The sequence below is a fragment of the Panthera onca genome, chromosome E2 (genome assembly GCF_046562875.1).
Source record: "Panthera onca isolate mPanOnc1 chromosome E2, mPanOnc1 haplotype 2, whole genome shotgun sequence".
Classification (NCBI taxonomy): Eukaryota; Metazoa; Chordata; class Mammalia; order Carnivora; family Felidae; genus Panthera; species Panthera onca.
The window spans coordinates 42931275-42944454 of NC_138353.1; the positions used below are offsets into that span (position 1 = coordinate 42931275).

Consider the following 13180-nt stretch of genomic DNA (forward strand, 5'->3'; position numbering starts at 1 on the left):
AGCTAATGCAACTTTAAACTTTTCTATTCTTGTCCCGTTCTTTACCTTTGGCAGCAGAGGGAAGGTAAACTTTCACACAACCATTCACAAGTCCTGATCTCCCCACCCCCATTTCCTTCCACCTCATTCGTGTGATAACATCTTGATGGGAACACCTTACCTCACCTTTTGTCTCCGCTAGTCCATTTGCTTCCTTCCTGGGCTTCAAAGCTAGGCCAGGGCCATTGAGACCTGGCCAGTGGGCATTTTGTAACTGGCAGAGCCACCTGCACTTTCCGGAGTGTCCTTTCTCCCATCTGCCACCTGAACTCTCTTTCCTTAAAGTATTTACCTTCTACAAGTCCCATCTCACTCTGAAAGACGATGTACCAGCTACCATCTGCGCCCTTTGTCTGAGGCTTCCACACCTCACATCCTCGTCCACAAATCGTCAGTCCTCACACAGGTAGGGTCTGTTCGGCACGAGGCAGGGGAACCCAGGTTTCCGCGTCCGGTAAAGGGATGGGTCATGGCCGAGGTCCTTTCAGGACACAAAATTCTACAATTCTATGACCAAATCTGTAGGTCCTATTTCTGCGGTGGGGAGGACAAACTCCGGGGCGACCCCCGAACTCGGCGACCGCGGTGGCAGTTAGAACTGCCCCCTCCAGCCCAGGCTATGAGTAGCTCCGCCTCCGACCTCGGGCGCCGGGCCGCGGAGGCCCGGTCGACGCCCGCTGGCTGCCGCGCCATGCCCGCGCTCTCCTTCATCCTCACCCGCTGCCGCGGGCCCGCCTCTCACCTGGCATGCTGGCATCGCCCGTCCCGCGCTGTACCAGAGACCATGGGTCCGGACCGGTCTCGACCACCACCCGCCCGCCAAGAGGTAGGCTGGCGGGGACGCGCGGGCCCCGGAATCTAAAGCGCAGCCACCGGGAACGCGCCGCCTGGTTTCTAAGGAACCGGGAGCTCTGGAAAGGGAGGGGCGGGACGGCGAGTAGTCTGCGCATGCTCCTTGACGGGGGGGGGGGGGGGGGGGGTGGGCCTGCGCTGGGAGGTGCCGTGATTGAGGGCTGCGCATGTGCGCATGCTCGCACTTTAGGGGCGGAGGTTAAGTGTCTTGGCTGAAGGGCTAGGTCGTTTATTTCCGGCGGTGGTGGCTGGTGGGCGAGTGTGTTACTGCGTCTACTTGTTTCGGGCCTCCGTCCAGCATCAAAAACAACCAGGTTCTGGGAACTGTGGTGGGCCTTGGTTGTTCTGGAATGAAGGAAGGTCTGGTGTTGGACACAACGACCTGTCGTTGCAAACGGTAGTTCTCTTGAACTCGCCGTACTTCCTGGCCTCCTGACTCCTACTAATGACTGTCTTTTCTGTTCTCTGGTTCCTGTTTTCTTTCCTTTCTCTTCCTTTGCGTGTTCTTCGGTTGTTACTTACATGTTAGTGGTCCTACAGTGACCTCAGTGCCCCTGATCTCTACTGGAGCCTGTGTCCTCCCAAGTCAATACCGTTTTGTAACAAGACTTCTCTTTAGTTCACCATATTGTCCGCTGGAGTAGTGAAACCTGTAAGCCTTACTGTAAAACAGGCTATGTTGGAAATGTAGGATTAGGGGTTGTTCCTACATGGGGAGCCCCTCCCCTGCTTTTCTGACTCCTGGTGAGTCTGGACCCCCACTCAGGTGGTATTAGGAAGGTGTCCCAGCCATGGTTCCAGAGCAACCTGTGACAATAGAATATGTCAGTTGAGCTGAGGCAGTTATTCTCAGAACTGCTGACCAACCGGGTCCAACTGCTTTAGGAGACAGGACTTCCTGCCACTGCTGCCACCTTCAGAGCATGGAAGACTCCCAGAGTGATGAGAAATTGTAACCTCTAACCTCCCTCTTCTGATAGGGTTTTATCCCCTTAATCTTTTCCCCTGGATTCTGAACAGCCATGCAGAATCAAAATGTGCTTGTGTTTGTGCTTGATATTTCTGTTTCTGTCCCAAGATTCACCCTAGAACAGGGTTTCTCCAACAGTGGCACTGTTGACATTTTGAGCCTGATAATTCTTTGTTGTTGGGAGCTGTCTATGCATTGTAGGATGTTTATAGCATCCCTGGCCTCTACCCAGTAGATGCCACTAGCCTAGCACTCCACGCAAGTTGTGACTACCAACAATATCTCCAGTCACTGCCAAGTGTTCCCTGTGGGGGTAGGGGTGGGGGTGGGTGGATAAAATCACTCCCTGTAGAGAACCACTGGAGAGAAATTAATCTACTCTGGCTTTATGGAACCAGGACTTTTGTTCTTAATCTAACATTCCATTGTCCCGCCACAGTAACTTTTCCCTAAGAGAGTTCTGTCGAGTAATAGTCTTATAAAATAACCGAGTGAAGCACGCATGTACTGTTATCTATCCCTCTCTGTCAAGCCTGCCCTATATGTGCTATAATCCCCTACCTCCGTGGGGTAGGATTAATCACATTTTAAGGGTGGGGAAACTGAAGCTGAGAAAGGTTAATTTTCCAGAGTTAGTAAACAGAACTAGGATTTGGAGTATGAGTGCTTTCTCCTCAAACTGCCTGGAAGCTAATTCAATAACCCTCAGAAGAGCTCTGACTACCCAGTGTTTGGGATTAGTGTATTTGGAGTCCATTAAAATCTTACCCTGTGGACAGGAGGACCTGTGGCCACCTTTTGGAAGCTGAATTTGCTCCTTGTTTGTCTTAGATGAAAGCTGTCTGGGGGGAGAAAGCTGAAGCCTAAGTTCCTATCCTCTTTGGGCTCTCGCAAACACCTGAAGTCTTGAAGGGTACCAGGGGCCTGGCAACCTAAGAGGTGGGCTGAGAAGGGGCCAAACTGTCAAAACAGACTGTGCCACACAAAGGGTACAAACCCCAATAAGACTCAAAACAGAGACTAGACACTCGTGACTGCTCATGGATGTATATTTTAATAAAAATAATTCTGTCAAAATACAACAGGAGTTTTTTCATTTCTCAAGTACAATTTAATAGGATGTTTTGTGTTAGAATTCTCTCTAAACCCTCCCACAAGTTTCATGCTAATGCCAAGTATCAACTCGCAAGGACAAAGGCAGAACCAGTGTGCACAATGTGGAGGACATCTGTTTCAGCTGTAGTTACTAATGGAGGAAAACCCTATGCAAAGAGGTGGCACCTGAGGCAGCCAGAGTCCATGAACTGGCCACAGGTCCGGTGCACGGGACTGGCAGTCAAGTGGGGGCTCTGCTGCCTGGCTGCCACATGCATGCATACCTGAGTTGTGAGCAACCAAAGGAACTTTCAGCGCTGACAGTTCTCTGCCTCATCTTCTTTGTGCTTGCTTAAGGGGTAGGAAGGTGCTGGGTGGCTGGGCAGTCCCCACTTCCCCATCTCTTAGTGTCCCTGTTCTGGCAGCCTACCCCCCAGCCACAGACCCATGTGGGTGAGGATCAGAAGTTCTGGCTTTCTTTGCATCATCTGCCAGTGTCCGCTCTGGAAGGTAACATCTGGTGGCACAAGGGGAAAAGGTAAACAGGGAAGGCTGCTCCCCCAGGGCTGGATGACCCAACAGAGCCAGGTCTTCTTCCTGTCCTCTTGGGTCAGGTCCAGCCCTTCACTGGGGCTCCTCCCAGGTGCCTTCCCCACTGTTGGCTCCCAGACAACAGGCTGGTAGGACTGGGTGTGCATAAGGGGCTCCTCTGGCTGGCAGGCAGCCCTGGACTATCAGCAAGATAGTGGACTCAAGCAGCTTGGTTTTGATCCTCTCCATGGCTTGTGGGGCAAAGGCTTATGTCCCAAAGGTAAGCTGTCCAATTGGGACAGAAAGCCCCTCTGGAGAGGAACAGAGTAAACAACTTGGACTCAGCTGAAACAGAGAGATAAGGCACAGAAAATGGGGAGATGGCCATGGGAACTGAGCGCGAGCCAGGTGGACACTCAACCCCAAGCAGCACACAGCTGTCCTGGGCCCTCTTGGGCCCTCTCTCAGCTGCTCCACAATTCAAGCCCAGCCACCCATCCCCATCCCTGACACACCCCTGAAGATACCAGCTGCTTAGACACTGCTGGGGGCCTCACCAGCCTAAGCCTTTCACTCACCATTTGGCTTCAAGACTAAACAGTGTCGTACAGCCCATGGGGATGAGGTTAGTCCCAGCTCTGCCACTAACCTGCTCTGTGACTTTGGCTAAGTCATTTAATCTCCCAGGCCTGTTTCCTTATTAAATGAGAGGACTGATGGAGTAGATGGTCTCTGAACCCCATTCCAGCTAAAAAAAGCCTCTGGTTTTAATGCCCAATCCTGCTCAGCTCTGATCATTTTAACACCTTGATGTTTTTAACCTCTGCATTTGGGAGCTAGCCATCCCCAGCCTCGCACAGGATGAGTTTTCCTTTACAGACATGACAACACCTCTCCAACAGGCCATGGTCTGTGGGGTGACAGCCAAGGCCCTGGTGGGGACCAAGAAAAAGCAGCAGCTTATAGGATCATGCCCCAAGGCAGAACTCGGGGAAAGCACAGGGCCAGGGCCCTTACACCAATCACGAGCAGTTGGTCCAACTGAGTCACATTTCTTGTCCAGCTATGGGCGTGACAGGCAATGAATCTCAGGCTGTACCAACCATCCCTATGTCTGCTGCCAGAGAGCAGGAGCTTATCTAGCCCTTTCCCAGGCAGGGACTCAAAGTTCAATTTCTGGCCTTGCCCCTTGGCAAGGGCTACCTGTGCACTCCCTCTCACTATGAAGCAGGTAGGGAAAGCCCAGCCCCTCCTGGTGCTCCTCTGGGTAGGCCTCCTCCTTTTCTTCCTCCTGGGCAGTCAGTCCTCTCCACTGATGGCTTGCTCAAGTCCCAACAGTCATCTCAGCCCTTCCTCTCCTGATTCCCTGATGGCAGTACCGGGACTGTTTCTACCCCACCAGCTATGAAGATCCATCTGAAACGGCTGGTGGGACATTTGTAGAGCCCATGAGGTCCCTTCCTCTGGCCAACAAATACTCATAATAGTCTTTTCTAAGAGTGGCTGGGACCAAGCTGCAGGGAGCTGCCTGGCACAGCTGCAGTGAAGCCTGGCTTAGTAGGTCAAGAGTTCCATCCACTCCAGCAACTGGTGGCCCAAGTATCTGCCTCCACAAGGTCCTAGCTTCACAACAGAAAGCATGGATTCCATCAGAGCTGTGCAGAGATGGTGAAGATCCAGGCAGAAAGAAGGCAGTCCCTGTACTCAAGGGCCTCTGTCCTGGAATGGAGACATCCTCCCCGCAGCCTGACACACAGCAGCTCTCGAGTCAAAGGCAGGTAGTTTCCAGGCAATCAATTTAGAGTAAATGAATTATTTGGCCATCTTAACAAGGGAAAACAGGATGCTGAGTGGGGGGAGAAAGGGAGGGGCAAGGTAGGCAGTGAGAGGCAGGGTAGAACGGTAGATAGCGTGCTGGCCAAGGACCCTCTACTCCCTTGCTTTGCTGTGTGGCCCTGGGCCAACCAACTCATTCCTTCTCTGAAGCCTCAGCCCTATAGTTGTCCACCCAGCCCGACTCTCAGGGGCCTAGGGACCCACACCTTTCGGATGCTGCAAACCAGCTTAGCCTGACCTGCCCACTAAGTGGCCCCCCCAAAGCCTACTGGGCTTCCAGGAGCTGCAGCTGGGCCTGTGGCTCAACAAAGGGGAAGCCTGAAATAAACAAATCACTTGGCTGAGGTGACAGAGATGATTCTTTTTTAATGAGTTGGTCTCAAATAAAAACATATGGTGTCCGGACAGCCTCACCCAAGAGGTGCTGGATCACTAACACTACGATAAATACTGTGTCTTTTTTTAATATATATATTTATATATATAATCTCATTTTTTTTTTTTTACTTATGAAAATAGTAAGCTATCACCAACTTGGATAGGCTTCATCACTAAATGAGCAGAAACCAGCTCAGCACAAGCTCTCCAGAGATAAATACTGGTGGCTCAGTCAGGAGGAAAAAAACAAAAAGATTTAAAAAACCCCAACCCCTCCTCAAAACAAAACCCCCCTTTCAAACTAGAAGGCGCTACATGAGAGTAACCAGCCAATACTGTGTCAGAGGCCGCTGCACGTGAAGACAGAGACTGAGGGCTGGCGGGGGGAGGGGGGGGGGGGCAGGAAGGGAGGAAGGAAGAAAGGGAAGAGAAGAAAGAGAAGAAAGGAAAGAGAAGAGAAAACAAGAAAAGAAAAGAGAAGAGAGAAGAAGAGAAAAGAAAAGAAAAGAAAAGAAAAGAAAAAAGAAAAGAAAAGAAAAGAAAAGAAAAGAAAAGAAAAGAGAAAAGAAAAGGAAAAGAAAAGAAAAGAAAAGAAAAGAAAAGAAAAGAAAAGAAAAGAAAAGAAAAGAAAAAACAGAGTTGGGGAGGCCAGGCAGGAGGAATGGACTCTGCCCATGGCTTCCAGGTCCCTGCGCCAGATGCCTATGGAGGGCAGGGCTGCTCCAGCCCTGGGGCTGAGGAAGGGCCAGGTGGGGCCAGCCAGCGTGGTCAGCTAGTGCAAGTAGTCATCGACTCTGGCAAAGGAGCAAGATCCCAGGCCCGCTCTGGCCATGAGCCGTAGACATTCAGATGCCTGACCCAGGGCGAGCATCAGAGGGGGCTGCTTTGGCAGGTTCTGAGACTCTGTGAAGGAGAGACAGGCCTGGTAAATGCTCTGCCCAGGAACTGGGCTCAGGTCAAAGTTCCCTTGGAAGCACAAAGTGGGGTCAGTGGACAGAATCGCTTAGAACATGGTGTTCACATATCTGTGTGAGTATGTCCCAGCCACCAGCGCATGGCTATGCAGCCATGCTAGGAACCTGAGGACCTTAACTTTCTTTAGAGCAATGTGTTGGCCCAGGCCTATAGACACAGGCCAGAGTCTATCATGATCTAGCCAGCCAATTCAGCTGGGCAGAGAGAGGTCAAGATTTAAGTTCAGCCATGGAAGCCCAAGTCCTGTGGGCTACCAGAGAGTGCCTGGGCAGAGCACACTGCCCTAATTTGGACAAATACCAGCAATCCCCAGGGAGAGAGGGAGGAGCCACCCTAGGCATTCATGGACCAGCTTCTGTTATTGTTAGAGCTGCTTACCTAAAATGGCGCTGTTGAGGGCAGCACACACAGGCTCCCTCTGGATGGGGTCAAGCTGCTGGCCAACTGGGCAGCTCCAGGGATCTGAGTACGCCAGCAGGCTAAATGCATCCTAAGGGACAGGACATTCTTGAGAGGACTGTGGCACACGCCACACACATACACACCTCCATGACTCCAGGGGCATACAGAGCCCTACATGGTGCCCTGTGAGCATAGGGTCAGAAAGGACTGTGCCTTCCCCAGAGCCTAGAGAGAGTAGCATATGCCCCCGAAGTCCTGCTTCCCATTGTGGACTTCACTAGAACCCGCTCTGTCCTGCTGCTGCTGCCCCCACAGCCCTCCCAGAGTCACCCTGCTCCCTCCCCCACAATGGAGGCCTGCTCTGTATGAAGGTCAGGTTGTTCTATACCTGCAGCATCTCCGTGTGAGCCAAATTCTTGCCATACTCCCGGCCCAGCTGCTCACTCAGTGCTTGCAACTCGCGACCAAACAGGATAATCCTTTCTGTGGCAGCCTGGTTGCCCCCACAGAGCTGCCGCCGAGGATGCCCATCATCTGCACCCAGAGCCCAGCAGAGAACAAATCAGGAAGAGTAAGGAGAGAAGGGGAGAACTGGGGTGGGGACCCCAAAAGGAACATGGCGAGAAGGACCTTGGGGAGACTGCCAGAGGCAAGTTAGGGCTGGGAGGAACAGGTGGATCATCTGTAGCTAAGGAGCTTTTAGTCCACCAAGCACACTGTCTAGGGGTCTGGACTTAGAACCTTTCCCTTCTCCCACCCTCTACAGATGCACGGGTGTTCATAAGAGTGCCCACCCTCACCAACTGCCTCTAGCCTCAGACACAGGGGCCCTGATCTTGGCAGCAGGGCAGGGGCTTTCCCGTTTCAACCACCCGTTCATGATCGGCTAAGGCGGCAGTGGACCAGGTCTGGTTAGAATTTCTCAGGCTGTCAAAGCCTGCCCTTCCCAATCCCTTCCTGGGGGACAGAAGACATCTGGATAGAGCCATTACCACCCACGGATCACCATGCTGAGCCATCATTCTTACCCATGCTGGACTCATCTGTCTGCAGGTCCTCATGCTTGTAGGCGCCATTGACAATGTGTGTGGACACACTCTCCAGCACACCATTGGGGTAATGCTCTGCTTCCATCTCCATCTCACTGTCACTGTGGAGAAGGGTTGAGGTGGGAGTTGGCCAGAGGGATGTGGCTGGAGCAACCTGGTTGGGCTTCCATTCAGGCTTTAGCCACAGATTGCTGTGGGTAAACCAAAGGACCCTAGGAGCATGAAAGGCTTCCCAGGCTCCAACACTCGGACCCTAGTGTGACACCAGCTATCCCCAGAGGCCTCTCATCTGATTCTCACTCTTGTCTCAATGCTGCCTCTGCGGCTCTCCCCTTCCTGGACTTCCTCTGAGTTGGTGCACCCCTTCTACACATTCCTCCCCTACCCCCCAGTGACCAGAGACCCCTGATAAGAATCTCTAGGTGTCACACCCAGGTCAAACCTGAGGCATGCCTGGGGGCTGCTGAAAGTCACCTGTAGTCTATAGCCTAATACCTCTGCTGCCCAACCTATCTGACCTCAAGCCCCACCCAGCAAAAGGTTCTTTAGTGTAGACCCTAGGGGTTCTGCCAGGTCTGCTCCCAGGAGACCACATTCTCAGCCTGGCAGTACCAGTGCCTCTGGAAAAAGTCAGGGCCAAGGAAAGTGGCAGCTGGATCATGGGTAGGGCCAGAAGCTGGAGCCAATGCCTGGTCTCGCAGGTCAGCAGCTACTACTCCAGGCACAGACTTGGGATGGAGGTGGGGGTGAAAGACAGGGGGTGGCACTTAAAGGACAGGCTGCAGTAAGCCCAGCTGGTGCAGAGCAGAAAGCAGGAGGAAGAAGCAGAGCAGGACAGGCACCTGGTCTCCTGGTTACTGGTGCTGCTGTGGGGCTGGGACTTGGTGGAATCTGTTGAGTTGGACTCGGAGTAATTGACGGAGGATGGGGATGAGGAAGACGAGGAGGATGAGGAGGAGGAGGAGGAGCTGGGTGCAGGGTATTTACTGTGGTTCTGTTTGCTCTTCGTGGATGCGACGCCATTGCTGCAGCTGGGACTGTCTGCTCCTAGAAACCAGAGGGTAGTCAGAAGAAGAGGGGCAGTTTGCCATCAAATGGGGTCTCAGGAATAACCACAGTGGTCCCATTTCCCTTCCCCCAAATCCAGCAGCGAGCCCTGAGCCCAGCCCAGGGAAGGGCATATGGGTGGCCTTTCTTCTCCACACCAGTTCTTCCCCGAGCCCTCTGGAGAGTGGCTGACCTGTGTTGTGCATGTGGGAACTACTAGGGCCGTGTCGGGGGCTGAGGCTGGGGGAGCCAGGGTAGCTGTCCTGGGACTTGGGGCTTCGGGAGCTCAAGCTGCGGACCTCACTGTCAGTCCCATTCACCATCTCCACAAATTGTCGGCACCTGCAGAGGGAGCAGAGCGGCAATGCTCTGGGCTTGGTCTGGGCTATATGTTCCGACCACCAGCTGGGAGGGGCTGGACTATGGGGCAGCTGGTGGTGCCCAAAACTTACTTGAGCATGAAGAGCAGGTTAGGGTTATGCTCCAGCAGTCCTGGATAGAAGCGTTGCGTGGTCTCAATGGCCTCACCCACACGGCCCTCCAGCACCAGCTTCTGGATCTCTGCAGAGAGCAAAAGCATGGCAGTGAGTGAGGGGCTGTAGAGCTCCTTCATAATCACATGCCTACAATACTACCAGCTCTGAGCATGGACTAGCCAATGGTCAGGTGGGCCAGCTCAGAGTAGCATGATGGTTGAGATGCTCACAGAAGAGGCTGAAGAAGGAAACTGGCCTCCCAGCCCCAAAATAGACCCTGGTTTCTGTCAAGTGTCGGGAGTCTTCAAAGAATAACAGGGGAAAACAAGTGGGACTCAGTGCAGAGGCAGGAGAGCAAATTTGGAGGCTTGCTCCTGTGGAGGTCAGTTCGCCAGGGACCTGGGCATGGGGAGGGGCTCTGGCTGTGGGAACATGATCTGGGGTTGGGCACCCAGGCAGCTTGGTGGCCCTAGGGGCTCCTCTTCAGATAGATTTCTCTCCTGTCAGGCTTCACAGGGGGGTGGCAAAGGGAGCACAATGGTTTCTGGGCCAGGACCCAAGTCTTGGCAGTCTTCAGGGGCTGCAGAATGCTCCCTGCTGGGGAGAGGAGGTCATCCTCCTCACACTGGCATCTCTGACGTTGACACCTTTCAGGCCATCAGCATCTTGCTCTTGCTCTGGGGCCTGGTGCATCTTGCTGGGAGCGACTTCTGGGTCTGAGGCTCTCATTCGTAGATCCCAAGTCTGGGATCCCTTTCCGTCTGTCTGGCTGGGCGTAGCTTCTCTGGGAGACACAGACACATGCACATACACAGAGACGACAGGCTCAGAGAGACGCAAGCAGGCACACACAGACACACATCCACACACACCCATTCTCCCTCACTCTCCTCTCCTCTTCCTATCTCCTTACTGGGCTCTGTTTCCTCTTTCCCAACACCCTCCTTCCACAAAAGAGCCCCAAACACACAGTATGCAGGCCAGTATGTACACTGGGAAAGTTTCCTTTGACTCCTTCCTTTGGTTGTCTGCAAAAGGCAGGACCAGAGGTGGGAGCAGAGAGAGGTGCCACCGCAGCAGCCACTGAGAACCAGCCTTCACCCTGTCTGACTACTTCAGTCCTCTTTCTGGCCGGGAACAAGCAGAACTACTAAAGCTGAGTAAATGGGAAAGGCAGGACATTGGTCTGGTAAGATGCAAACACACTCTTCCAAAAGACCATGAACAGGAGGCTGAGTAGAGGCCAGGATTTGGGGGAAGGAAACAAGCATGGAGGAGTGGGATCCAGCCATGCCAGGCCCCAGCCTGTGCCGGGCCATCAGAGTGTGTAGTGAAGAGGCTGCACTGAGACATTCATTCCCATGCTGCTGGGCTGGGGCTGTGGGCTAGTCTCCTGGTGGTAAGGACCAGAGCTGAATGGACTCCTGACAGGTTACCCAAGGCTGGCATGAGCCAGACAGCAGAGTTAGGGATAGGTGAGGGAGGGAGGGAGGGAGGGAGGGAGGGAGGGAGAGAGGAAAGGAGAATCAACCTTACTTTGTCTGTTCTTTATGGATGCTTGTTCTTCCTGAATCGGGGTTTCAGTCATTCGGGCAAAAGCTGTGGCCGTGGCACAATACCCATGATGCACCAGGTAAGATGAGACCATGCTAGAAGAAAGGAAATGCTCAAGGTGACACTTTAGAACTGCATTTCTCACTGACCACCTGAAGGGACAAACTATCTCCCTGTCTGGGCTCCCTTACACACATCATGGAGGTCCAACCTCCACAGAATAAGAATAAAGAGGCTGAAACAAAATGAAAACTTCCCCCAGTGCTCATGCAGTCAGGCTGGAGAAGGGCTGGTCACCAGAGCTGTCCTGGTAGCTTGGAGGAGGGGATGCAGTTTCTCTGCAATATGCTGCCCACAAGTGGGCAAATATGATAACAAAAATACACACACAGGCACATACCATCTCCTTACAGAAACAGGTGCCTCCTGTGAACTGCAGCAAGCCCAGAGCTGGCTGATAGGCTCTCTGAGGGCTTCCTGGAATGGCAGCTGGCCAATCAGCCCGGGAGCTGCCCAGACAGAGACGATGTGTGCCATGTGCATACCCTCTGTAGACACAGAAACTCCTCTGCAGGCTACCCCGTGTGCCCAGCATAAGCACTGCAGCTCACCCAGTGAACTTAGCCCTCAGGAGTGCTGGCTCTAGCGGGTGATGGGAAGCTAACCCATGACCCAAATTATTCCACAATATGCCACAAGTCAGGGGCTCAGGAAGCCAAGATATAGGCATCAATGCAGCCAACAGGAACACAATTTTTGGGAAATGGCCTGGAGAAGCCCAACACCCAGTAGCCATTTAATCCCACCACAGCTGGCTGAGCGGTGGCACATGTGCGTATATGTGTATGCACACACGCAGAGCAGAAGGATGAGCCCTCACATCTGATGTGTACGGAAGTGAATACCTTGGTGTAAATATGTGTCTGATGTCCTTATTGTAACTGCCAAACACAAATGTGAAAGGCACAGAAGTTCAGGTGTGTGTCCCCTCATGTTTTAAAGGGTAAATGAGACGATACATATAAAGTGCCCAGCACAAAGTTAAGAAGTCAATGAAATAAACCTCCTAAATAATAATTATAATAACTATATTATTATTATTATTATTATTATTATAAACTCAAGAGCAAACATTTTTGACAAAACATGGTTCAGATGAATGGTCCACATGTACATCAGATGCCACTAATATGATGGTCCAGTGACTCAATAATTGGTCCAGTGACTCAATAATTCCACTTCTTGAAAGGACACCAAGAAAGTAATCTTAAATATGAAAAACTCTTTACCTGCAAAAATGCTGCCTATACAAGCAAAAGAGAGGAAATAACTTGAACCACCAAGGAGCTCACCAAGCTCACCAAGGAGCTTGTGGTAAATTTGTCTCCAAGATAATACAGACATTAACAATGTTCATAAAATGAAGTCGTATGAAATGCCAGGATACAGCTTATATGTAGGTCTTGGCAAACACTCCATATGAACACCCACCGGCACACATATACACACATATAAACAAACACACTGTAAGCTGAGACTATCATTCCCTCCCCCAAATAGCTGGAGCAGCTCCACCTCTCCCCTTGCCTGTCCCAGCAAGCCTGTGTCAGGGACTGGCATATACTGGCTAGTCCTCCAAGGAAGGGCTTCCCAATAGTTCTGAGGGCTGAAAACAAGACAGTGCTGCTCCTCCTGAGAAGGGTCTGGCCACATAGCCCCTGCCTCAGCCCTCCCCTATAACCTGCCTCAACATTAATCCTTTAAGAAAGGAAGACTGCACAAAGAGCCCAGTGTGCAACCCAGCCCCACCTGAGAGACTCTGCTACCTGGGTGCCTCTGTGGGACAATAACCAGGGCTAGCAGAAGCCCAGACCTTCCCTGATCACCCTTGGAAGCCAAGCTAATAAGCTAACCCACCTCCTGGAAGAGAAGGTACTGGTTACTGCCTCACTCAGGCCTGCAGCTGGCAAGTAGAA

General features: G+C 52.3%; 2 protein-coding genes across 12 annotated transcripts in view; both read right to left on the reverse strand.

Annotated features, from left to right (window-relative positions):
• The window catches only part of GFOD2 (Gfo/Idh/MocA-like oxidoreductase domain containing 2), a 36041-nt gene extending 35037 nt beyond the window's left edge, over positions 1 to 1004 (reverse strand). For 4 of the 5 annotated variants that reach the window (XM_081791555.1, XM_081791554.1, XM_060650453.3 and 1 more), the window contains exon 1: positions 782 to 895. Coding sequence is in view for 1 of the 5 variants with exons in the window: in XM_060650456.3 (XP_060506439.3) it covers positions 782 to 989 (208 nt within the window). In the remaining 4 variants the exon portion in view is untranslated. Of the gene's footprint in view, positions 1 to 781 lie in introns of all 5 variants that reach the window. The other variant, XM_060650456.3, reaches the window with a different exon arrangement.
• Positions 1005 to 2896: 1892 nt separating this feature from the next.
• RANBP10 (RAN binding protein 10) overlaps positions 2897 to 13180 on the reverse strand; it is a 64313-nt gene continuing 54029 nt past the window's right edge. For all 7 annotated transcript variants that reach the window (XM_060650442.3, XM_060650440.3, XM_078438885.2 and 4 more), the window contains 8 exons: positions 11187 to 11299; positions 9627 to 9735; positions 9368 to 9516; positions 8970 to 9174; positions 8107 to 8228; positions 7467 to 7612; positions 7055 to 7166; positions 2897 to 6604 (listed from right to left, as the gene is read on the reverse strand). In XM_060650442.3, the coding sequence (XP_060506425.3) occupies positions 6474 to 6604; positions 7055 to 7166; positions 7467 to 7612; positions 8107 to 8228; positions 8970 to 9174; positions 9368 to 9516; positions 9627 to 9735; positions 11187 to 11299 (1087 nt within the window). In that variant the 3' untranslated portion in view covers positions 2897 to 6473. The remainder of the gene's footprint in view (positions 6605 to 7054; positions 7167 to 7466; positions 7613 to 8106; positions 8229 to 8969; positions 9175 to 9367; positions 9517 to 9626; positions 9736 to 11186; positions 11300 to 13180) is intronic.